Below are 26,773 nucleotides of genomic sequence, written 5' to 3' on the forward strand. Positions count from 1 at the left end.
ACAGATACCCATTACCTTCTGGTGTAGACCCTCCACTATATACCTTCCTCCTATAACCATTACCTTCTGGTGTAGACCCTCCACTATATACCTTCCTCCTATACCCATTACCTTCTGGTGTAGACCCTCCACTATATACCTTCCTCCTATACCCATTACCTTCTGGTGTAGACCCTCCACTATATACCTTCCTCCTACAGATACCCATTACCTTCTGGTGTAGACCCTCCACTATATACCTTCCTCCTATAACCATTACCTTCTGGTGTAGACCCTCCACTATATACCTTCCTCCTATACCCATTACCTTCTGGTGTAGATCCTCCACTATATACCTTCCTCCTATACCCATTACCTCCTGGTGTAGATCCTCCAATATGTACCCTCCTCCTATACCCATTACCTTCTGGTGTAGATCCTCCACTATATACCTTCCTCCTATACCCATTACCTTCTGGTGTAGACCCTCCACTATATACCTTCCTCCTATAACCATTACCTTCTGGTGTAGACCCTCCACTATATACCTTCCTCCTATACCCATTACCTTCTGGTGTAGACCCTCCACTATATACCTTCCTCCTATACCCATTACCTTCTGGTGTAGATCCTCTACTATATACCTTCCTCCTACAGATAACCATTACCTTCTGGTGTAGACCCTCCACTATATACCTTCCTCCTATACCCATTACCTTCTGGTGTAGACCCTCTACTATATACCTTCCTCCTACATACCACCCCCCCCCCATCACTCACAGCCCCCCACACACTCCTGCGAGTGGTGGGCCTGTGAGTGGTGGTGGGGGTGTGAGTGATGGGGGGCTGTGAGTGGTGGGGGGTGGGGGGGGGGACAGATCAAGCCTGCATCTCAAATGCACCCTATTCCCTGTGTAGTGCACTACTTTTGACCAGGGCCCATTGACGACCTAAGGAATAGGGTGCATTTGAGATGCAGACAGAGAATAGACTGGATTAACTGATGACCTTATTGACCTGAATGTAATATTTTCTACATCTCTCTCTTTCCCACTCTCTCCCTCTCTTTCCCCCTGCTCCTCTATCTATTTCCCCCTGCTCCTCTCTCTCCCTGCCCCTCTCTCTCTTTCCCCCTGCCCCTCTCTCTCTTTCCCCCTGCCCCTCTCTCTCTTTCCCCCTGCCCCTCTCTCTCTCTCCCCTGCCCCTCTCTCTCTCTCCCCCTGCCCCTCTCTCTCTCTCCCCTGCCCCTCTCTCTCTCTCTTTCCCCCTGCCCCTCTCTCTCTCTCCCCCTGCCCCTCTCTCTCTCTCTCCCCCTGCCCCTCTCTCTCTCTCTCCCCCTGCCCCTCTCTCTCTTTCTCCCCCTGCTCCTCTCTCTCCCCTGCCCCTCTCTCTCCCCCCTGCTCCTCTCTTTCCCCCTGCCCCTCTCTCTCTCTACAGTGCGTCTGCGTGTGGAGCGGTTGTCTATAATTGAGCAGTGTATTTCCCAGTGTTCTAAGGCCTACACACAATCAGCCCTGCTTCTGGACCTGGCCTCACTGCTCCGAGTCGCAGGTAACACACACACACCAAGAGTTTAACCGCGACACACAGGGGAAGAGTTTAACCGCGATACCTAGGGGAAGAGTTTAACCACGACACACAGGGGAAGAGTTTAACCGCGATACCTAGGGGAAGAGTTTAACCGTGACACCTAGGGGAAGAGTTTAACCGTGACACACAGGGAAAGAGTTTAACCGTGACACACAGGGAAGAGTTTAACCGTGACACCTAGGGGAAGAGTTTAACCGTGACACACAGGGGAAGAGTTTAACCGTGACACACAGGGAAAGAGTTTAACCGTGACACCTAGGGGAAGAGTTTAACCGTGACACCTAGGGGAAGAGTTTAACCGTGACACCTAGGGGAAGAGTTTAACCGTGACACCTAGGGAAGAGTTTAACCGTGACACCTAGGGGAAGAGTTTAACCGTGACACCTAGGGGAAGAGTTTAACCGTGACACCTAGGGGAAGAGTTTAACCGTGACACCTAGGGGAAGAGTTTAACCGTGACACCTAGGGGAAGAGTTTAACCGTGACACCTAGGGGAAGAGTTTAACCGTGACACCTAGGGGAAGAGTTTAACCGTGACACCTAGGGAAGAGTTTAACCGTGACACCTAGGGGAAGAGTTTAACCGTGACACACAGGGGAAGAGTTTAACCGTGACACCTAGGGGAAGAGTTTAACCGTGACACACAGGGGAAGAGTTTAACCGTGACACACAGGGGAAGAGTTTAACCGTGACACACAGGGGAAGAGTTTAACCGTGACACACAGGGAAAGAGTTTAACCGTGACACACGGGAAGAGTTTAACCGTGACACACAGGGGAAGAGTTTAACCGTGACACACAGGGGAAGAGTTTAACCGTGACACACAGGGGAAGAGTTTAACCGTGACACACAGGGGAAGAGTTTAACCGTGACACACAGGGGAAGAGTTTAACCGTGACACACAGGGGAAGAGTTTAACCGTGACACCCTGCTAACACAACAGGAGCACTCCATGGGGAACAGTTTAACCGTGACACACAGGGGAAGAGTTTAACCGTGACACCCTGCTAACACAACAGGAGCACTCCATGGGGAACAGTTTAACCGTGACACACAGGGGAAGAGTTTAACCGTGACACCCTGCTAACACAACAGGAGCACTCCATGGGGAACAGTTTAACCGTGACACACAGGGGAAGAGTTTAACCGTGACACACAGGGGAAGAGTTTAACCGTGACACACAGGGGAAGAGTTTAACCGTGACACACAGGGGAACAGTTTAACCGTGACACACAGGGGAAGAGTTTAACCGTGACACACAGGGGAAGAGTTTAACCGTGACACACAGGGAAGAGTTTAACCGTGACACACAGGGGAAGAGTTTAACCGTGACACCCTGCTAACACAACAGGAGCACTCCATGGGGAACAGTTTAACCGTGACACACGGGAAGAGTTTAACCGTGACACACAGGGGAAGAGTTTAACCGTGACACCCTGCTAACACAACAGGAGCACTCCATGGGGAACAGTTTAACCGTGACACACAGGGGAAGAGTTTAACCGTGACACACAGGGGAAGAGTTTAACCGTGACACCCTGCTAACACAACAGGAGCACTCCATGGGGAACAGTTTCACAGAATAAACATGAAGACTTCTGATTTGGCAACTCTTTAGTGGCTGTAAGGGTCTAACCAGTGTTTCTCTGTCTCCAGGTGGAGGTGTAAGGGTCTAACCAGTGTTTCTCTGTCTCCAGGTGGAGGTGTAAGGGTCTAACCAGTGTTTCTCTGTCTCCAGGTGGAGGTGTAAGGGTCTAACCAGTGTTTCTCTGTCTCCAGGTGGAGGTGTAAGGGTCTAACCAGTGTTTCTCTGTCTCCAGGTGGAGGTGTAAGGGTCTAACCAGTGTTTCTCTGTCTCCAGGTGGAGGTGTAAGGGTCTAACCAGTGTTTCTCTGTCTCCAGGTGGAGGTGTAAGGGTTTAACCAGTGTTTCTCTGTCTCCAGGTGGAGGTATAAGGGTCTAACCAGTGTTTCTCTGTCTCCAGGTGGAGGTGTAAGGGTCTAACCAGTGTTTCTCTGTCTCCAGGTGGAGGTGTAAGGGTCTAACCAGTGTTTCTCTGTCTCCAGGTGGTAATGAGTGGAGGTATAAGGGTCTAACCAGTGTTTCTCTGTCTCCAGGTGGAGGTGTAAGGGTCTAACCAGTGTTTCTCTGTCTCCAGGTGGAGGTGTAAGGGTCTAACCAGTGTTTCTCTGTCTCCAGGTGGAGGTGTAAGGGTCTAACCAGTGTTTCTCTGTCTCCAGGTGGAGGTGTAAGGGTCTAACCAGTGTTTCTCTGTCTCCAGGTGGAGGTGTAAGGGTCTAACCAGTGTTTCTCTGTTTCCAGGTGGTAATGAGTGGAGGTATAAGGGTCTAACCAGTGTTTCTCTGTCTCGAGGTGGAGGTGTAAGGGTCTAACCAGTGTTTCTCTGTCTCCAGGTGGAGGTGTAGGGGTTTAACCAGTGTTTCTCTGTCTCCAGGTGGTGATGAGTGGAGGTGTAAGGGTCAGGTGTTCTCTCTACTAGCTCAACAGGCTCTTCAGGCGCTGGACTACAAGACCTCCTACATACACTGTCAGGACCTCATGGCCTCAGGTGGGTTACATCACTGTAGTAACGTTGTAGTAACTTTGTAGTGTTGTAATGTAGTAACATTGTAGTAACGTTGTGTTTCAATGCTGTAGTAACAGTGTTGTAGTAATGTTGTAGTAACTTTGTACTAGTGGTATAGTAATGTTGTGGTAAGTTTGGCAGAAAGCCCTGCCTTCAGCTGTTTGCTTAGAAATTCTAGGGACAATTAGGAGGCCTGTGTCTTGTGACCATAGCGTAAGTGTAGGTATGTACGGCAGGACCAAATCCGAGAGATAGGTAGGAGCAAGCCCATGTAATGCTTTGTAGGTTAGCAGTAAAACCACCTCAACAGGAAGCCAGTTCTGGTGGGCTAGCGTAATATGCTATTTTTGGGGGGTTCTACTCAACATTCTATCAGCTGTGTTTAAAACTAACTGAAGTTTATTCAGTGCTTGATCCGAGTAGCCGGAGAGTAGAGCATTGCAGTCGTCTAACCTCGAAAGCATTAGTTCCTCCGCATCATTTTTGGACAAAAGGTTTATGATCTTTGCCATGTTAAGAAGATGGGGGAAAAGCTTTTTTTTATATGTTTAAGGAAAGAGATCAGGGTCGAACTCCGAGGTCCTTCAGTTTTTCTTTTTGTTGAGAGGACTGTACAACCATCGAGATTAATTGTCCGATCCAACAGCAGATCTCTTTTGTTTCTTTGGGAACTAGAACCAGCGTCTCTGTTTTGTCCGACTTTAAAAGTAGAACATTTACCGTCGGACACTTCCTGATGTCTGAAAGACGGGCTTCCAGGACATTTTGGAGCTTCACCATGCATAGCAGTGGACGTTTGTGTTTCCCGAATGACATCACCGTGAGGTCCCATGCAGTGCCTTCGGAAAGTATTCAGACCCCTTGACTTTCTCCACATTTTGTTACGTTACAGCCTTATTCTATAATTGATTAAATAAATAATTTACTTACTCTAAAATGGTTAAATATTTTTTTTTGCATCAATCTACACACAATACCCCATAATGACATCACAATTCCCCATAATGACATCACAATACCCCATAATGACATCACATTACCCCATAATGACAAAGCAAAAACAGGTGCAAATGTATTAAAAATAAAGAACAGATACCTTATTTACATAAGTATTCAGACCCTTTGATATGAGACTCTAAATTGAGCTCAGCTGCATCCTGTTTCCATTGATCATCCTTGAGATGTTTCTACAACTTGATTGGAGTCCACCTGTAGTAAATTCAAATAATTGGATATGATTTGGCAAGGCTCACACCTGTCTATATTAGGTCCCACAGTTGACAGGTGCATGTCAGAGTCAAAACCAAGTCAATTAACCTTGTCGGAGTGGGCACCCTGATTCTAGTTTGTGAGCTAGGCAGGCTACTACTGCCTGGGAAGATCTCCACACTGGAAGCCCGAGGTAGGGAGGAGGGGGTAGCTTGACCTTGGGTCTCCCCACTGGAAGCCCAAGGTAGGGAGGAGGGGGTAGCTTGACCTTGGGTCTCCCCACTGGAAGCCCGAGGTAGGGAGGAGGGGGTAGCTTGACCTTGGGTCTCCACACTGGAAGCCTGAGGTAGGGAGGAGGGGGTAGCTTGACCTTGGGTCTCCACACTGGAAGCCCGAGGTAGGGAGGAGGGGGTAGCTTGACCTTGGGTCTCCACACTGGAAGCCTGAGGTAGGGAGGAGGGGGTAGCTTGACCTTGGGTCTCCCCACTGGAAGCCCGAGGTAGGGAGGAGGGGGTAGCTTGACCTTGGGTCTCCACACTGGAAGCCCGAGGTAGGGAGGAGGGGGTAGCTTGACCTTGGGTCTCCACACTGGAAGCCTGAGGTAGGGAGGAGGGGGTAGCTTGACCTTGGGTCTCCACACTGGAAGCCTGAGGTAGGGAGGAGGGGGTAGCTTGACCTTGGGTCTCCACACTGGAAGCCTGAGGTAGGGAGGAGGGGGTAGCTTGGTGGTGGTTTGCTGGTTTGTGTGAAATCGTTATAAAACCAGTCCGCACACCAGGGTGAATTGATTTAGTCTCGACTCTTGTTTGACGCACTGCTTTGCTTTATCTTGGCAAGATCGCAGTCGTAAATGAGAACTTGTTCTCGATTGGCCTACCTAAAAAGGTGAAATAAAAAAACATATTTATATAGTTTTAAATGGTCGTCTTTATTTGTGTTCCAAATGTCTGAATAAAAATCAGTTAGAATGGTGCTTTTTCTGGGGGTTTGGGCGCTGAAAGTTGGGTTTCTGGGGGTTTGGGCGCTGAAGGTTGGGTTTCTGGGGGTTTGGGCGCTGAAGGTTGGGTTTCTGGGGGTTTGGGCGCTGAAGGTTGGGTTTCTGGGGGTTTGGGTGCTGAAGGTTGGGTTTCTGGGGTTTGGGCGCTGAAGGTTGGGTTTCTGGGGGTTTGGGCGCTGAAGGTTGGGTTTCTGGGGGTTTGGGCGCTGAAGGTTGGGTTTCTGGGGGTTTGGGCACTGAAGGTTGGGTTTCTGGGGGTTTGGGCGCTGAAGGTTGGGTTTCTGGGGGTTTGGGCGCTGAAGGTTGGGTTTCTGGGGGTTTGGGCGCTGAAGGTTGGGTTTCTGGGGGATTGGGCGCTGAAGGTTGGGTTTCTGGGGGTTTGGGCGCTGAAGGTTGGGTTTCTGGGGGTTTGGGTGCTGAAGGTTGGGTTTCTGGGGGTTTGGGCGCTGAAGGTTGGGTTTCTGGGGGTTTGGGCGCTGAAGGTTGGGTTTCTGGGGGTTTGGGCGCTGAAGGTTGGGTTTCTGGGGGTTTGGGCGCTGAAGGTTGGGTTTCTGGGGGTTTGGGTGCTGAAGGTTGGGTTTCTGGGGGTTGGGGCGCTGAAGGTTGGGTTTCTGGGGGTTGGGGCGCTGAAGGTTGGGTTTCTGGGGGTTGGGGCGCTGAAGGTTGGGTTTCTGGTGGGTTGGGGCGCTGGAGGTTGGGTTTCTGGGGGTTGGGGCGCTGGAGGTTGGGTTTCTGGGGGTTCTCTGCGCTGAAGGTTGGGTTTCTGGGGGTTCTCTGCGCTGAAGGTTGGGTTTCTGGGGGTTCTCGGCGCTGAAGGTTGGGTTTCTGGGGGTTCTCTGCGCTGAAGGTTGGGTTTCTGGGGGTTCTCGGCGCTGAAGGTTGGGTTTCTGGGGGGTTCTCGGCGCTGAAGGTTGGGTTTGACAGAACCGCCACTGAACAGGGGAGAAGGGCTTTGGTCAGGGAGGTGACCAAGAACCTGATGGTCACTCTGACAGAGCTCCAGAGTTCCTCTGTGGAGATGGGAGAACCTTCCAGAAGGACAACCATCTCTGCAGCACTCCACCAATCAGACCTTTATTGTAGAGCGGCCAGAAGGAAGCCACTCCTCAGTAAAAGGCACATGACAGTCCACTTGGAGTTTGCCAATCAAGCACCTAAAGGACTCTCAGACCGTGAGAAATAAGATTCTCTGGTCTGATGAAACCAACATTGAACTCTCTGGCCTGAATACTAAGAGTCACATCTGGAGGAAACCTGACACCATCTGTCTCGGAGCTCTACGGACAATTCCTTCGACCTCATGGCTTGGTTTATACTCTGAAATGTACTGTCAACTGTGGGACCTTATATAGACAGGTGTGAGCCTTGCCAAATCATGTCCAATCAATTGAATTTACCACAGGTGGACTCTAATCAAGTTGTGGAAACATCTCAAGGAAGATAAATGGAAACAGGATGCACCTGAGATCAATTTCAAGTCTCATAGTATAAGGTCTGAATACTTATGTAATAAGGTATTTAGATTTTGAATAATTTTGGACAAAATGTCCGAAAATCTGTTTGCGTTATCATTATGGGGTATTGTGATGTCATTATGGGGTAGTGTGATGTCATTATGGGGTATTGTGATGTCATTATGGGGTATTGTGATGTCATTATGGGGTAGTGTGATGTCATTATGGGGTATTGTGATGTCATTATGGGGTAGTGTGATGTCATTATGGGGTATTGTGATGTCATTATGGGGTATTGTCATGTCATTATGGGGTATTGTCATGTCATTATGGGGTAGTGTGATGTCATTATGGGGTAGTGTGATGTCATTATGGGGTAGTGTGATGTCATTATGGGGTAGTGTGATGTCATTATGGGGTAGTGTGATGTCATTATGGGGTATTGCGATGTCATTATGGGGTAGTGTGATGTCATTATGGGGTAGTGTGATGTCATTATGGGGTAGTGTGATGTCATTATGGGGTATTGTGATGTCATTATGGGGTAGTGTGATGTCATTATGGGGTAGTGTGATGTCATTATGGGGTAGTGTGATGTCATTATGGGGTAGTGCGATGTCATTATGGGGTAGTGTGATGTCATTATGGGGTAGTGTGATGTCATTATGGGGTATTGTGATGTCATTATGGGGTATTGTGTGGAGATTGTTGAGGGAAAATGTTTTATTTTATCCACTTTAGAATAAGGCTGTAACGTAACAACATGTGGAAACAGTCAAGGGGTCTGAATACTTTCTGAATGGACTGTATACAGTAATGTTAACATTAGGCTGTCTAGATAGTGGAAACAGTCAAGGGGTCTGAATACTTTCCGAATGCATTGTATATCCAAATGGGATTTAAGTTATAATACATCAACCATGACTGATTTGACAAATATTACCTCCCTCCTGATATATACCCATTACCTCCTTGATCTATACCCATTACCTCCCTGATATATACACATGACCTCCCTCCTGATATATACACCCATTACCTCCTTGATCTATACCCATTACCTCCCTGATCTATACCCATTACCTCCCTGATCTATACCCATTACCTCCCTGATCTATACCCATTACCTCCCTGATCTATACCCATTACCTCCCTGATATATACCCATTACCTCCTTGATCTATACCCATTACCTCCCTCCTGATATATACCCATTACCTCCCTGATCTATACACATTACCTCCCTGATATATACACATTACCTCCCTGATATATACACATTACCTCCCTGATATATACACATTACCTCCCTCCTGATATATATCCATTACCTCCTTGATCTATACCCATTACCTCCCTGATATATACCCATTACCTCCCTGATATATACCCATTACCTCCCTGATCTATCCCCATTACCTCCCTGATCTATCCCCATTACCTCCCTGATCTATCCCCATTACCCTCCTGATCTATCCCCATTACCTCCCTGATCTATCCCCATTACCCTCCTGATATATACCCATTACCCTCCTGATATATACCCATTACCTCCCTCCTGATATATACCCATTACCTCCCTCCTGATATATACCCATTACCTCCCTCCTGATATATACCCATTACCTCCCTGATATATACCCATTACCTCCCTGATATATACCCATTACCTCCCTGATATATACCCATTACCTCCCTGATATATACACATTACCTCCCTGATATATACACATGACCTCCCTCCTGATATATATCCATTACCTCCTTGATCTATACCCATTACCTCCCTGATATATACCCATTACCTCCTTGATCTATACCCATTACCTCCCTGATATATACCCATTACCTCCCTGATATATACCCATTACCTCCCTGATCTATACCCATTACCTCCCTGATCTATACCCATTACCTCCCTGATCTATACCCATTACATCCCTGATATATACACATTACCTCCCTCCTGATATATACCCATTACCTCCCTGATCTATACACATTACCTCCTCCTGATATATACACATTACCTCCCTCCTGATATATACCCATTACCTCCCTGATCTATACCCATTACCTCCCTGATATATACACATTACCTCCCTGATATATACACATTACCTCCCTCCTGATCTATACCCATTACCTCCCTGATCTATACCCATTACCTCCCTGATCTATACCCATTACCTCCCTGATCTATACCCATTACCTCCCTGATATATACCCATCACCTCCCTGATCTATACCCATTACCTCCCTGATCTATACCCATTACCTCCCTGATATATACCCATCACCTCCCTGATCTATACCCATTACCTCCCTGATATATACCCATCACCTCCCTGATATATACCCATTACCTCCCTGATCTATACCCATCACCTCCCTGATATATACCCATCACCTCCCTGATCTATACCCATTACCTCCCTGATATATACCCATCACCTCCCTGATATATACCCATTACCTCCCTGATATATACCCATTACCTCCTGATATATACCCATTACCTCCCTGATATATACCCATCACCTCCCTGATATATACCCATCACCTCCCTGATATATACCCATTACCTCCTGATATATACCCATTACCTCCCTGATATATACCCATTACCTCCTGATATATACCCATTACCTCCCTGATATATACCCATCACCTCCCTGATATATACCCATCACCTCCCTGATATATACCCATCACCTCCCTGATCTATACCCATTACCTCCCTGATATATACCCATCACCTCCCTGATATATACCCATTACCTCCCTGATATATACCCATTACCTCCTGATCTATACACATTACCTCCCTGATATATACACATTACCTCCCTGATATATACACATTACCTCCCTGATATATACACATTACCTCCCTCCTGATATATATCCATTACCTCCTTGATCTATACCCATTACCTCCCTGATATATACCCATTACCTCCCTGATATATACCCATTACCTCCCTGATATATACCCATTACCTCCCTGATCTATCCCCATTACCTCCCTGATCTATCCCCATTACCTCCTGATCTATCCCCATTACCTCCCTGATCTATCCCCATTACCCTCCTGATATATACCCATTACCCTCCTGATATATACCCATTACCTCCCTCCTGATATATACCCATTACCTCCCTCCTGATATATACCCATTACCTCCCTGATATATACCCATTACCTCCCTGATATATACCCATTACCTCCTGATATATACCCATTACCTCCCTGATATATACACATTACCTCCTGATATATACACATGACCTCCCTCCTGATATATATCCATTACCTCCTTGATCTATACCCATTACCTCCCTGATCTATACCCATTACCTCCTTGATCTATACCCATTACCTCCCTGATCTATACCCATTACCTCCCTGATCTATACCCATTACCTCCCTGATCTATACCCATTACCTCCTGATCTTTACCCATTACCTCCCTGATCTATACCCATTACCTCCTGATATATACACATTACCTCCTCCTGATATATACCCATTACCTCCCTGATCTATACACATTACCTCCCTCCTGATATATACCCATTACCTCCCTCCTGATATATACCCATTACCTCCCTGATATATACACATTACCTCCTGATATATACACATTACCTCCCTGATATATACACATTACCTCCTCCTGATCTATACCCATTACCTCCCTGATCTATACCCATTACCTCCCTGATATATACACATTACCTCCCTCCTGATATATACCCATTACCTCCCTGATCTATACCCATTACCTCCCTGATATATACACATTACCTCCCTGATATATACACATTACCTCCCTCCTGATCTATACCCATTACCTCCCTGATCTATACCCATTACCTCACTGATCTATACCCATTACCTCCCTGATCTATACCCATTACCTCCCTGATATATACCCATCACCTCCCTGATCTATACCCATTACCTCCCTGATATATACCCATCACCTCCCTGATATATACCCATTACCTCCCTGATCTATACCCATCACCTCCCTGATATATACCCATCACCTCCTGATCTATACCCATTACCTCCTGATATATACCCATCACCTCCCTGATATATACCCATTACCTCCCTGATATATACCCATTACCTCCCTGATATATACCCATTACCTCCCTGATATATACCCATCACCTCCTGATATATACCCATCACCTCCCTGATATATACCCATTACCTCCTGATATATACCCATTACCTCCCTGATATATACCCATCACCTCCTGATATATACCCATTACCTCCTGATATATACCCATTACCTCCTGATATATACCCATTACCTCCCTGATATATACCCATCACCTCCCTGATATATACCCATTACCTCCTGATATATACCCATTACCTCCTGATATATACCCATTACCTCCCTGATATATACCCATCACCTCCCTGATATATACCCATTACCTCCCTGATATATACCCATTACCTCCCTGATATATACCCATCACCTCCCTGATATATACCCATCACCTCCCTGATATATACCCATCACCTCCCTGATCTATACCCATTACCTCCCTGATATATACCCATCACCTCCCTGATATATACCCATCACCTCCCTGATCTATACCCATTACCTCCTGATCTATACACATTACCTCCCTGATATATACCCATTACCTCCTGATATATACACATTACCTCCCTGATATATACCCATCACCTCCGGGATGCTGAACTTCTAGGCAGAGTTCCTCTGTCCAGTGTCTGTGTTCTTTTGCCCATCTTAATCTTTTTTATTTTTATTGGCCGGTCTGAGAGATGGCTCTTTCTTTGCAACTCTGCCTAGAAGGCCATCGCCCGGAGACGCCTCTTCACTGTTGATGTAGAGACTGGACAGAGGAACTCTGCCTAGAAGGCCATCGCCCGGAGTCGCCTCTTCACTGTTGATGTAGAGACTGGACAGAGGAACTCTGCCTAGAAGGCCATCGCCCGGAGTCGCCTCTTCACTGTTGACGTTGAGACTGGACAGAGGAACTCTGCCTAGAAGGCCATCGCCCGGAGTCGCCTCTTCACTGTTGATGTAGAGACTGGACAGAGGAACTCTGCCTAGAAGGCCATCGCCCGGAGTCGCCTCTTCACTGTTGACGTTGAGACTGGACAGAGGAACTCTGCCTAGAAGGCCATCGCCCGGAGTCGCCTCTTCACTGTTGACGTTGAGACTGGACAGAGGAACTCTGCCTAGAAGGCCATCGCCCGGAGTCGCCTCTTCACTGTTGACGTTGAGACTGGACAGAGGAACTCTGCCTAGAAGGCCAGCATCCCGGAGTCGCCTCTTCACTGTTGACGTTGAGACTGGACAGAGGAACTCTGCCTAGAAGGTCAGCATCCCGGAGTCGCCTCTTCACTGTTGATGTTGAGACTGGTGTTTTGTGGGTACTATTTAATGAAGCTGCCAGTTGAGGACTTGTGAGAGGCATCTGTTTCTCAAATCATCAACTAGTCTAAAGAAGGCCAGTTTTATTGCTTCTTTATTCAGTACAACAGTTTTCAGCTGTGATAACATAATTGCAAAAGGATTTTCTAATGATCAATTAGCCTTTTAAAATGATAAACTAGGATTAGCTAACACAACGTGCCATTGGAACACAGGAGTGATGGTTGCTGATAATGAGCCTTGGTACTCCTATTTTCCATTAAAAATCAGCCGTTTCCAGCTACAATAGTCATTTACAACATTAACAATGTCTACACTGTATTTCTGATCAATTTGATGTTATTTTAATGGATGAAAAAATGTGCTTTTTTTATTTTTTAAATTTAAAGAAGCTCCTTTCTAAGTTGCCCCCAAACTTTAGAATGGTATTATACTTGGATGTGTAGTGTCAGCGTTTGCTGCTGGCATGTCATATGCCTTACTTGGCTAATCTTGCCAATGGAAAAATAATAATTAAAGTAGTTGGCAATATCAGTGGGTTTTTGTGATGAATGAGCCATCTGATATAATAAATGATGGAGCTGAATTTGCCTTTTTCCCCAAAATGTAATTTAAGGTGCGCCAAAGCTTTTTTTCTCTCATCATTTCTGTCATTTATATCTCTTTCATAGTGTTTTCTTCTTTTTATTCAGTTTAGTCACATGATTTCGCAACTTGCAGTTGGTTTGCCAATGGGTTGTTCAGCCAGACTTATTTGCCATTACTTTTGCCTCATCCCTCTCAACCACACAATGTTTCAATTCCTCATCAATTCAATTCTTCCTAACAGTTTTTACAGTGATTTTTATTTTAATGGGTGCGCATGCTCATTATTAACTGCAGTGAACGACTTCATAAATGTTGGCCTGCACAGCCTCATGCGGTGGCACCAACGAACCCCCCCCCACACAGTGAAATCAACTGGGAGCGATGTCGTCATCGACATCAATAATGCTTTCAATTTGACTTTTGCTTTCAAAAGCAGCTCAAACATTAAACACATAAGGAATACAGTATAGCCATGGAACTCTACCGGGCATTATGATGCATGCCTTAGAATGCCCTTCAAGGCCAATCAGAAACGAGTATTCAACTATGCCATGGTATAAAGCCTTTTAACCTTTTTATCAGTGGCTTTAATGCACGGGAGTAACACTGTAGCGATGGTGGACTAGGGGGAGGGGAGGAGGAGAGGAGGGAGGGAGGAGGAGAGGAGGGAGAAGGAGAGGGAGGGAGGGAGGAGAGGATGGAGGGAGGGAGGGAGGAGAGGAGGGAGGAATGGAGATATGAAACAGGCAGGAAGACAGAAATAGAGTGGGATAGAATGAGAGAGATAAAAGAACAAGGAGAGAGAGGAGGGGAGGAGGAGGGAGGGAGAAGGAGAGGGAGGGAGAAGGAGAGGGAGGGAGGTGTCACAGACAACTTGTCTGAGGAGATTGTGTTGCGGTGTTTTCTTAGGCTTCATAACAAATAACACCCTATTCCCTATATAGTGTACTACTATAGACCAGAGCCCTATGGCACCCTATTCCCTATATAGAGCACTACTTTAGACCAGAAGTCCCTGGGCTTTGGTAGACAGTAGTACACTACTTTAGACCAGAAGTCCCTGGGCTTTGGTAGACAGTGGTGCACTACTTTAGACCAGAGCCCTATGGCACCATATTCCCTATATAGTGCACTACTTTAGACCAGCAGTCCCTGGGCTTTGGTAGACAGTAGTGCACTACTTTAGACCAGAAGTCCCTGGGCTTTGGTAGACAGTGGTGCACTACTTTAGACCAGAGCCCTATGGCACCATATTCCCTATATAGTGCACTACTTTAGACCAGAAGTCCCTGGGCTTTGGTAGACAGTGGTGCACTACTTTAGACCAGAGCCCTATGGCACCATATTCCCTATATAGTGCACTACTTTAGACCAGAAGTCCCTGGGCTTTGGTAGACAGTAGTACACTACTTTAGACCAGAAGTCCCTGGGCTTTGGTAGACAGTAGTGCACTACTTTAGACCAGAAGTCCCTGGGCTTTGGTAGACAGTGGTGCACTACTTTAGACCAGAAGTCCCTGGGCTTTGGTAGACAGTGGTGCACTACTTTAGACCAGAGCCCTATGGCACCATATTCCCTATATAGTGCACTACTTTAGACCAGAAGTCCCTGGGCTTTGGTAGACAGTAGTGCACTACTTTAGACCAGAGCCCTATGGCACCCTGTTCCCTATATAGAGCACTACGTTAGACCAGAAGTCCCTGGGCTTTGGTAGACAGTAGTGCACTACTTTAGACCAGAGCCCTATGGCACCATATTCCCTATATAGTGCACTACTTTACACCAGAGCCCTATGGCACCCTGTTCCCTATATAGAGCACTACTTTAGACCAGAAGTTCCTGGGCTTTGGTAGACAGTAGTGCACTACTTTAGACCAGAAGTCCCTGGGCTTTGGTAGACAGTAGTGCACTACTTTAGACCAGAAGTCCCTGGGCTTTGGTAGACAGTAGTGCACTACTTTAGACCAGAAGTCCCTGGGCTTTGGTAGACAGTAGTACACTACTTTAGACCAGAAGTCCCTGGGCTTTGGTAGACAGTAGTGCACTACTTTAGACCAGAAGTCCCTGGGCTTTGGTAGACAGTAGTGCACTACTTTAGACCAGAGCCCTATGGCACCCTGTTCCCTATATAGAGCACTACGTTAGACCAGAAGTCCCTGGGCTTTGGTAGACAGTAGTGCACTACTTTAGACCAGAAGTCCCTGGGCTTTGGTAGACAGTGGTGCACTACTTTAGACCAGAGCCCTATGGCACCATATTCCCTATATAGTGCACTACTTTAGACCAGAGCCCTATGGCACCCTGTTCCCTATATAGAGCACTACTTTAGACCAGAAGTCCCTGGGCTTTGGTAGACAGTGGTGCACTACTTTAGACCAGAAGTCCCTGGGTAGTGCACTACCCTATGGGCCCTGGTCAACAGTAGTGCACTACCCTATGGGCCCTGGTCAACAGTAGTGCACTACCCTATGGGCCCTGGTCAACAGTAGTGCACTACCCTATGGGCCCTGGTCAACAGTAGTGCACTACCCTATGGGCCCTGGTCAACAGTAGTGCACTACCCTATGGGCCCTGGTCAACAGTAGTGCACTACCCTATGGGCCCTGGTCAACAGTAGTGCACTACCCTATGGGCCCTGGTCAACAGTAGTGCACTACCCTATGGGCCCTGGTCAACAGTAGTGCACTACCCTATGGGCCCTGGTCAACAGTAGTGCACTACTATGTATTTAAGGAATAGGGTTCCATTTGGGCCCTGAAAACAATCATCCTATCTCTGTGAGAGCCGGGACACTTTCTCTGTGAGAGCCGGGACTCTCTTTCTCTGTGAGAGCCGGGACTCTCTTTCTCTGTGAGAGCCTGGACTCTCTTTCTCTGTGAGAGCCGGGACTCTCTCTCTCTGTGAGAGCCGGGACTCTCTCTCTCTGTGAGAGCCGGGACTCTCTCTCTCTGTGAGAGCCGGGACTCTCTCTCTCTCTGTGAGAGCCGGGACTCTCTCTCTCTCTGTGAGAGCCGGGACTCTCTCTCTCTGTGAGAGCCGGGACTCTCTCTCTCTCTGTGAGAGCCGGGACTCTCTCTCTCTCTGTGAGAGCCGGGACTCTCTCTCTCTGTGAGAGCCGGGACTCTCTCTCTCTGTGAGAGCCGGGACTCTCTCTCTCTCTGTGAGAGCCGGGACTCTCTCTCTCTGTGAGAGCCGGGACTCTCTCTCTCTCTGTGAGAGCCGGGACTCTCTCTCTCTCTCTGTGAGAGCCGGGACTCTCTCTCTCTGTGAGAACCGGGACTCTCTCTCTCTGTGAGAGCCGGGACTCTCTCTCTCTCTGTGAGAGCCGGGACTCTCTCTCTGTGAGAGCCGGGACTCTCTCTCTCTCTGTGAGAGCCGGGACTCTCTCTCTCTCTGTGAGAGCCGGGACTCTCTCTCTCTCTGTGAGAGCCGGGACTCTCTCTCTCTCTGTGAGAGCCGGGACTCTCTCTCTCTCTCTCTCTCGCTCGCTCTCTCTCTCTCGCTCTCTCTCTCTCTCTGTGAGAGCCGGGACTCTCTCTCTCTGTGAGAGCCGGGACTCTCTCTCTCTCTCTGTGAGAGCCGGGACTCTCTCTCTCTCTCTGTGAGAGCCGGGACTCTCTCTCTCTCTCTCTCTGTGAGAGCCGGGACTCTCTCTCTCTCTCTCTCTCTCTGTGAGAGCCGGGACTCTCTCTCTCTCTCTCTCTGTGAGAGCCGGGACTCTCTCTCTCTCTCTGTGAGAGCCGGGACCTGGTTGGAGGAGGCAGTCTACGTTTACATGTTAATCATTTAACAGACACCCAGACATCCCAGAGCCACTTACAGGAGCAATTAGGTTAAATAGTTGGTCTTATGCTATTGTGACATCTCCCCTTCCTCTACAGGTTATGGTGATGGCTGGGAAGTGTGTAGCCTGCTTGGACAGTGTGAGGGGTACATGGACCTCAGGGCTCGCCAGGAGCTGTTGGCCTTCTCTTTGACATACTGCCCCCCGCCAGCATCCACCCCCTCCTGGCTGCCTCTAGTGACCTACAGACACAGGTAACTCCTGACCTTTAACATCTAGACCATGTGTCAAACTCATTCCTTGGAAGGCCAATTGTCTGTGGGTTTTCAGTCCTCACTTGATTGATGAATTAAGGTCACACTCAGCTCTCCGTGGAATGAGTCATTGTTGTCCTTGATGATATTGTTGGCCTTAGTGTGACATCGGGTGCTATAGGTGTCCTGAAGGGCAGGTAGTTTGCCCCCGGTGATGCATTCGGCAGACCGCACTACCCTCTGGAAAGCCCTGTGGTCGCAGGCGGTGCAGTTGCCGTACCAGGCGATGATACAGCCCGACAGGATGCTTTCAATTGTACGGGTTTTAGGTGCCAAGCCAAATTTATTCAGCCTCCTGAGGTTGAACAGCGCCTTCTTCACCACTCTGTGTGGGTGGAACATTTTGTCAGTGATGTGTACGCCGAGGAACTTGAAGCTTTCCACCTTCTTCACTGTGATCCCTTCGATTTAGCGGTGCTCCTCTGCTGTTTCCTGAAGTCCACGATCATCCCCTTTGTTCTGGTTGATGTTGATTGAGAGGATATATCCTGGCACCACACTACATGACCAAAAGTATATGGACATCTGCTCGTTGAACAATCATGGCCATTAAGATGGAGTTGGTCTCCCTTTGGAGCCTCCACTCTTCTGTGAAGACCATTAGATGTTTGAACATTTCTGCGGGGACTCAGATACAGGAAAAACAAGAACAATTGTAACATTTATTCAAAATTGCAAGTGTTGTCTCTACATCTTTCTGGTTCCTGTTGGTCCCCTGGTGCCTGTTGGTCCCCTGGTGCCTGTTGGTCCCCTGGTGCCTGTTGGTCCACTGGTGCCTGTTGGTCCCCTGGTGCCTGTTGGTCCCCTGGTGCCTGTTGGTCCCCTGGTGCCTGTTGGTCCCCTGGTTCCTGTTGGTCCCCTGGTGCCTGTTGGTCCCCTGGTTCCTGTTGGTCCCCTGGTGCCTGTTGGTCCCCTGGTGCCTGTTGGTCCCCTGGTGCCTGTTGGTCCCCTGGTGCCTGTTGGTCCCCTGGTGCCTGTTGGTCCCCTGGTGCCTGTTGGTCCCCTGGTGCCTGTTGGTCCCCTGGTGCCTGTTGGTCCCCTGGTGCCTGTTGGTCCCCTGGTGCCTGTTGGTCCCCTGGTTCCTGTTGGTCCCCTGGTTCCTGTTGGTCCCCTGGTTCCTGTTGGTCCCCTGGTGCCTGTTGGTCCCCTGGTGCCTGTTGGTCCCCTGGTGCCTGTTGGTCCCCTGGTTCCTGTTGGTCCCCTGGTGCCTGTTGGTCCCCTGGTTCCTGTTTGTCCCCTGGTGCCTGTTGGTCCCCTGGTGCCTGTTGGTCCCCTGGTGCCTGTTGGTCCCCTGGTGCCTGTTGGTCCCCTGGTGCCTGTTGGTCCCCTGGTGCCTGTTGGTCCCCTGGTGCCTGTTGGTCCCCTGGTGCCTGTTGATCCCCTGGTTCCTGTTGGTCCCCTGGTGCCTGTTGGTCCCCTGGTTCCTGTTGGTCCCCTGGTTCCTGTTGGTCCCCTGGTGCCTGTTGGTCCCCTGGTTCCTGTTGCTCCCCTGGTGCCTGTTGGTCCCCTGGTGCCTGTTGGTCCCCTGGTGCCTGTTGGTCCCCTGGTGCCTGTTGGTCACCTGGTTCCTGTTGGTCCCCTGGTGCCTGTTGGTCCCCTGGTGCCTGTTGGTCCCATGGTGCCTGTTGGTCCCCTGGTGCCTGTTGGTCCCCTGGTTCCTGTTGGTCCCCTGGTGCCTGTTGGTCCCCTGGTGCCTGTTGGTCCCCTGGTGCCTGTTGGTCCCCTGGTGCCTGTTGGTCCCCTGGTGCCTGTTGGTCCCCTGGTTCCTGTTGGTCCCCTGGTTCCTGTTGGTCCCCTGGTGCCTGTTGGTCCCCTGGTGCCTGTTGGTCCCCTGGTGCCTGTTGGTCCCCTGGTGTCTGTTGGTCCCCTGGTGTCTGTTGGTCCCCTGGTGCCTGTTGGTCCCCTGGTGCCTGTTGGTCCCCTGGTTCCTGTTGGTCCCCTGGTTCCTGTTGGTCCCCTGGTGCCTGTATACTGTATATTCCTGTTTTGATAGCGTTTATTTAAGTGTTCATGTCCGAGAAGCCGGTGTTTGGAGGATATATTGGCACGGGTGTTAGGCCCACACTGCCAGGTCTCTGACCTCCTCCCTATTGGCTGTCTCATCGTTGTCAGTGATCAGGCCTACCACTGTTGTCGTCAACAAACTAAATGATGGTGTTGGAGTCGTGATTGGCCTCGCATTCATGGGTGTACGGGGAGTACAGCAGGGGACTAAGTACACACCCCTGAAGGGTCCCAGTGTTGAGGATCAGCATGGCAGATGTGTTGTTGCCTACCCTTACCACCTGGGGGGGCAGCTTGTCAGGAAGTCCAGGATCCAGTTGCAGAGGGAGGTGTTTAGTCCCAGGGTCCTTAGCTTAGTGATGACCCTGTAAGTTTTTATTCCAACCCTAATCTAGCACACCTGATATTAATAATTAGCTGGTTGAAAAGCTGAACCAGGTTACAACTGTGGTTGAAGCGAAAACATACAGGAAGGTAGCTCTCCAGGAACAGGGTTCGACACGCCTGGTCTAGGGTTTCTGGCATGATGGTGTTGATGTGAGCCTTGACCAGCCTTTAAAAACTCGTCATGGCTACCGTCGTGAGTGCTCCGGGGCGGTAATCATTTAGGCAGGTTACCTTCGCTTCCTTGGGCACAGGGACTATGGTGGTCTGCTTGAAAAATGTCAGTGAAGACACTTGACAGTTGGTTCGTGCATGCTTTGAGTACACGTCCTGGTAATCCGTCTGGCCCCGTGGCTTTGTGAATGTTGACCTGTTTAAAGGTCTTACTCACATCGACTACGGAGAATGTGATCACACAGTCATGCCGGAACAGCTGGTGCTCTCATGCATGCTTCAGTGTTGCTTGCCTCAAAGCGAGCATGAAAGGCATTTAGCTCGTCTGGAAGGCTCGTGTCACTGGACAGCTCGCGGCTGAGTTTCCCTTTTATAGTCCGTAATAGTTTTCAAGCCCTGCCACATCTGACGAGCGTCAGAGCCGGTGTCGTAGGATTCAATCTTAATCCTGTATTGACGCCTGATTGATGGTTGGTCTGATGGCATTGCGGGATTTCTTTGAAGCGTCTGGATTATTGTTCTGTTCCAGCCTGTGCATAACAGTCCTGTAGCATCTGACCATCTGACCATCTGCTCTAATGTGGAGGCAGGTAGGCAGCAGGCTTCGGATTGGTTATATAATAACAGTAGGCTACACCAACATTAGTTTACATTCATTCCATTCATCTAAGTGTGAAAATGATTTCCCAGCACTGGGCTTCGAAGTCGCGATGATCAGAGCTGAATAATGCTGCTCCCTCACTCTCTCCCCCTCTCCCTCACTCCCTCCCCCTCTCCCTTACTCTCTCCCTCACTCCTCCTCTCCCTTACTCTCTCCCTCACTCTCTCCCTCACTCTCTCCCTCACTCTCTCCCCTCACTCTCTCCCTCACTCTCTCCCCCTCTCCCTCACTCTCTCACTCTCTCCCTCACTCTCTCCCTCCCCCTCTCCCTCACTCTCTCCCTCACTCTCTCCCCTCTCCCTCACTCTCTCCCTCACTCTCTCCCTCACTCTCTCCCTCACTCTCTCCCTCACTCTCTCCCCTCTCCCTCACTCTCTCCCCTCTCCCTCACTCTCTCCCTCACTCTCTCCCCCTCTCTCCCTCACTCTCTCCCCTCTCCCTCACTCTCTCCCCCTCTCCCTCACTCTCTCCTCACTCTCTCCCCCTCTCCCCTCACTCTCTCCTCACTTTCTCCTCCCCCTCTCCCTCACTCTCTCCCCCTCTCCCTCACTCTCTCCCTCACTCTCTCCTCTCCCTCACTCTCTCCCTCACTTTCTCCCTCCCCCTCTCCCTCACTCTCTCCCTCACTTTCTCCCTCACTCTCTCCCTCACTCTCTCCCCTATCCCTCACTCTCCCTCACTCTCCCTCACTCTCTCCCTCACTCTCTCCCCCTCTCCCTCACTCCCTCTCTCCACATCTCCCTTTCTCCCTCTCTCCCCTCTCCCTCACTCCCCCTCTCCCTCACTCCCCTCTCCCCCTCTCCCTCACTCTCCGTTTCTCTCTCCCTTTCTCCCTCTCCCCCTCGCCGTTTCTCCCCAGGTGTTGTACCAGGCAGTGAACTATCAGATGGATCCCCCTGAACCTGAATGCTTCCGGGACGAGACTGACTCAGTACAGGTGTGTGTGTGTGTGTGTAAAAGCTGTTGTTGGTGTGTGAGTATGTCTCTCTGTTTATCATCTGTGCGTCAAATGACATGAAAATACATGTTGTGGTGTTTATGCTGTGTGTGTTTTAGTATAATGTGTATGTATATGTGTGTGTGCGGGGTATTGGTCCCTACTCCACTAGAACAACACAATGTCCATACACCACTACAACAACACAATGTCCATACACCACTACAACAACACAATGTCCATACACCACTACAACAACACAATGTCCATACACCACTACAACAACACAATGTCCATACACCACTACAACAACACAATGTCCATACACCACTACAACAACACAATGTCCATACACCACTACAACAACACAATGTCCATACACCACTACAACAACACAATGTCCATACACCACTACAACAACACAATGTCCATACACCACTACAACAACACAACACTGCAATCTGGCAGTTTAGTTTTGATTTTGAACTTTTCTTCTACAATGTGCGTTCACAAGGAAGCGATAATTCAACTGGAGTTTAGCATCCCGAGCCATACATAAATAGTGTTATTTTTAAACAGCTATTTTTGATGAAAAAGATTGGAATGAAATCACCCTGCCAGATTATAATGAAGTGTATGCTACATTTAACACATTGCTTTCGCACCGTTGGAAATGTCGCCCTCGGTCTCGGCGAGACTGAACGCTCACAAGTCAGACGAGATTCAGCCGTTGTTCCCCATGACGTCTCTCTCTAAGCTGCTGGGTGTTCGAACAGAGAGAAACTCACCTCAGTATCTTGTACTTGCTAGTGGGTCACCTGCATGGTAGCTTCTCTGTGCTATGTGAAGGCTAGGGTTGCCAAAATCAGATACATTTACCAATATGTTCAGTTTTTACGAGAAATGGATTCCGTTACTACTTCCTTGTTGTTCTGGGAATCTTCCCAACCGTGATTTCTGGGAGACTTGGACATTTTCAGGAAGTTGTTGGATGTTGCAACCCTAGTGAAGGTTGTATTACTACTAACCTGTGCCCACCCCCCTTGTGTCCTCCCCTCTCCAGTCCGCTGGTCCTCCCAGCTCTGTTTCACCATTGGGTGGCGCTGCAGGAGACCTACTCCATCGTACCACCAATAGAACCATAGAGGTCCTGGCCAGTACTGGCCTGACCACTAAGGCTGTTCTGACTGCCGTCAGCGACCACAAATGGTGGAAGAACCAGCTCAACTACCTCCGACCACTGCATGTAAGAACGCAAAGGGGTTTCACACACACACTTTAGACACACAACACACACACACACACACACACGTTAGACCACAGCTGGTGGAAGGACTCGCTCAACTACCTCCGACCACTAAGACGGTTGTGTGTGTGTCTGTGTGTGTGTGTGTGTGTGTGTGTGTGTGTGTGTGTGTGTCTGTGTGTGTCTGTGTGTGTGTGTGTGTGTCTGTGTGTGTGTGTGTGTCTGTGTGTGTGTCTGTGTGTGTGTCTGTGTCTGTCTGTCTGTCTGTCTGTCTGTCTGTGTGTCTGTGTGTCTGTGTGTCTGTGTGTTTAACTATACTTGGTCCAGAAGTCCCCACTAGAATAGTAAACAATCAAAGACTTAACCAGCTGGAACATTCTGTTGGTCCCCACAAGGTCCAATGCTATTTCTAGCGGGTTATTGGTTAATTCAATGTTATATTCAGTAATAGTGTCTAGTTAATTTAATGTGTTATATTCAGTAATAGTGTCTAGTTAATTCAATGTGTTGTACTCTATCCCACGGTAGTAGGTCTGTGTGTCCCCACGGTAGTAGGTCTGTCTGTCCCCAGGGCTCTATCCCACGGTAGTAGGTCTGTCTGTCTGTCCTCAGGGCTCTATCCCATGGTAGTAGGTCTGTCTGTCTGTCCTCAGGGCTCTATCCCATGGTAGTAGGTCTGTCTGTCCCTCACAGCTCTATCCCACGGTAGTAGGTCTCTGTCCCCAGGGCTCTATCCCACGGTAGTAGGTCTCTCTGTCCCCAGGGCTCTATCCCACGGTAGTAGGTCTGTCTGTCTGTCCCCACGGTAGTAGGTCTGTCTGTCTGTCCCCACGGCTCTATCCCACGGTAGTAGGTCTGTCTGTCTGTCCTCAGGGCTCTATCCCATGGTAGTAGGTCTGTCTGTCCCCACAGCTCTATCCCACGGTAGTAGGTCTCTCTGTTCTCAGGGCTCTATCCCATGGTAGTAGGTCTGTCCCCACGGCTCTATCCCACAGTAGTAGGTCTGTCTGTCCCCAGGGCTCTATCCCACGGTAGTAGGTCTGTCCCCACGGCTCTATCCCATGGTAGTAGGTCTGTCCCCACGGCTCTATCCCACGGTAGTAGGTCTGTCTGTCTGTCCCCAGGGCTCTATCCCACGGTAGTAGGTCTGTCTGTCTGTCCCCACGGCTCTATCCCACGGTAGTAGGTCTGTCTGTCCCCAGGGCTCTATCCCACGGTAGTAGGTCTGTCCCCACGGCTCTATCCCATGGTAGTAGGTCTGTCCCCACGGCTCTATCCCACGGTAGTAGGTCTGTCTGTCCCCAGGGCTCTATCACACGGTAGTAGGTCTGTCTGTCTGTCCCCACGGCTCTATCCCACGGTAGTAGGTCTCTCTGTCCTCAGGGCTCTATCCCACGGTAGTAGGTCTGTCTGTCTGTCCCCACGGCTCTATCCCACGGTAGTAGGTCTGTCTGTCCCCAGGGCTCTATCCTACGGTAGTAGGTCTGTCTGTCTGTCCCCACGGTAGTAGGTCTGTCTGTCTGTCCCCACGGCTCTATCCCATGGTAGTAGGTCTGTCTGTCTGTCCTCAGGGCTCTATCCCATGGTAGTAGGTCTGTCTGTCCCCAGGGATCTATCCCACGGTAGTAGGTCTGTCTGTCTGTCCCCATGGCTCTATCCCACGGTAGTAGGTCTGTCTGTCCCCAGGGCTCTATCCCACGGTAGTAGGTCTGCCTGTCTGTCCCCACGGCTCTATCCCACAGTAGTAGGTCTGTCTGTCTGTCTGTCCCACGGCTCTATCCCACGGTAGTAGGTCTGTCTGTCTGTCCCCACGGTAGTAGGTCTGTCTGTCTGTCCCCACGGTAGTAGGTCTGTCTGTCTGTCCCCACGGCTCTATCCCACGGTAGTAGGTCTGTCTCTGTCCCCACGGCTCTATCCCATGGTAGTAGGTCTGTCTGTCTGTCCCCAGGGTCGGAGTGGAGGCTCCAAGGCTGTAGGAAGAGAGGAGAACAGTGGTCTGGAGAGACAGGGTGTTAACCCCTTCTACCAGGGACTGTTTGATGATCCATATGTAGACCAGGTAAGTTGTGTGTGTGCTTGTGTTGTTCTCTTCCTAACCCTGGTCTCTTCCTAACCCTGGTCTCTTCCTAACCCTGGTCTCTTCCTAACCCTGGTCTCTTCCTAACCCTGGTCTCTTCCTAACCCTGGTCTCTTCCTAACCCTGGTCTCTTCCTAACCCTGGTCTCTTCCTAACCCTGGTCTCTTCCTAACCCTGGTCTCTTCCTTACCCTGGTCTCTTCCTAACCCTGGTCTCTTCCTAACCCTGGTCTCTTCCTAACCCTGGTCTCTTCCTAACCCTGGTCTCTTCCTAACCCTGGTCTCTTCCTAACTCTATTAGGAGGGAGGGGATTGCTGCCGTTTTAGTCTCCTAACCAACTGTGTTTTGTTGCATAGTTTGTAACTTATTATGTACATGATGTTGCTGCCATCATCTCTTATGACCGAAAATAGCTTCTGGACATCAGAACAGCGATCACTCACCTCAAACTATTTTTCCTTTCATGAGTCTGATGCGAAGGACATACTGGTTTTCCCAGACCAGTCCCAAATCCCTGTCATTCACATGACGAAAAGACAGAGATACAGGGGGCGGAGGTCAGGGTGCCTTGTGAGAATTTGTCGGCGGGTGGGTAACCCTCTACCATCCGTTCTATTGGCCAACGTGCGATCACTGGAGAATAAACTGGATGAGCTCCGTTCAAGAAATGATTTATACTTTTACTTTTGATACTTAAGTATATTTAAATCCAAATAGCTTTAGACTTTTACTCAAGTAGTATTTTACTGGGTGACTTTTACTCAAGTAGTATTTTACTGGGTGACTTTTACTCAAGTAGTATTTTACTGGGTGACTTTTACTCAAGTAGTTTTTTACTGGGTGACTTTTACACAAGTAGTATTTTACTGGGTGACTTTTACTCAAGTAGTATTTTACTGGGTGACTTTTACTCAAGTAGTATTTTACTGGGTGACTTTTACTTGAGTCATTTTCTATTAAGGATATCTTTACTTTTACTCAAGTATGACATTAGGTACTTTTTACACCTCTGGAGTTGAGTGCAGGAAATGCAGAAATGATAAAAGTGTTGAAATTAGTTTTGGGCTGAAGTTGAAAAGAACAGTATAAAACAATCAGAATGGAGAAAGACTCATTGAAATCACTTAGAATGTATCTGTTGCCACCCTGGGATCACTCACTACTCATAGAGCACCCTGGGATCACTACCCACTACCCATAAAGCACCCTGGGATCACTACTCACTACTCATAGAGCACCCTGGGATCACTACTCATAAAGCACCCTGGGATCACTACTCACTACTCATAAAGCACCCTGGGATCACTACTCACTACTCATAGAGCACCCTGAGATCACTCACTACC

General features: G+C 49.0%; 1 protein-coding gene across 1 annotated transcript in view; it reads left to right on the forward strand.

Moving 5' to 3' along the window:
- The window catches only part of LOC112251637 (neuroblastoma-amplified sequence-like), a 191,821-nt gene that overhangs the window by 109,196 nt on the left and 55,852 nt on the right, over positions 1 to 26,773 (forward strand). The window contains 7 exon segments of the mRNA XM_042301124.1: positions 1,417 to 1,530; positions 4,026 to 4,139; positions 17,728 to 17,835; positions 17,838 to 17,884; positions 22,027 to 22,104; positions 23,168 to 23,350; positions 25,299 to 25,409. Of these exon segments, the coding sequence (XP_042157058.1) occupies positions 1,417 to 1,530; positions 4,026 to 4,139; positions 17,728 to 17,835; positions 17,838 to 17,884; positions 22,027 to 22,104; positions 23,168 to 23,350; positions 25,299 to 25,409 (755 nt within the window).

Source organism: Oncorhynchus tshawytscha, linkage group LG18 (assembly GCF_018296145.1).
Source record: "Oncorhynchus tshawytscha isolate Ot180627B linkage group LG18, Otsh_v2.0, whole genome shotgun sequence".
Classification (NCBI taxonomy): domain Eukaryota; kingdom Metazoa; phylum Chordata; class Actinopteri; order Salmoniformes; family Salmonidae; genus Oncorhynchus; species Oncorhynchus tshawytscha.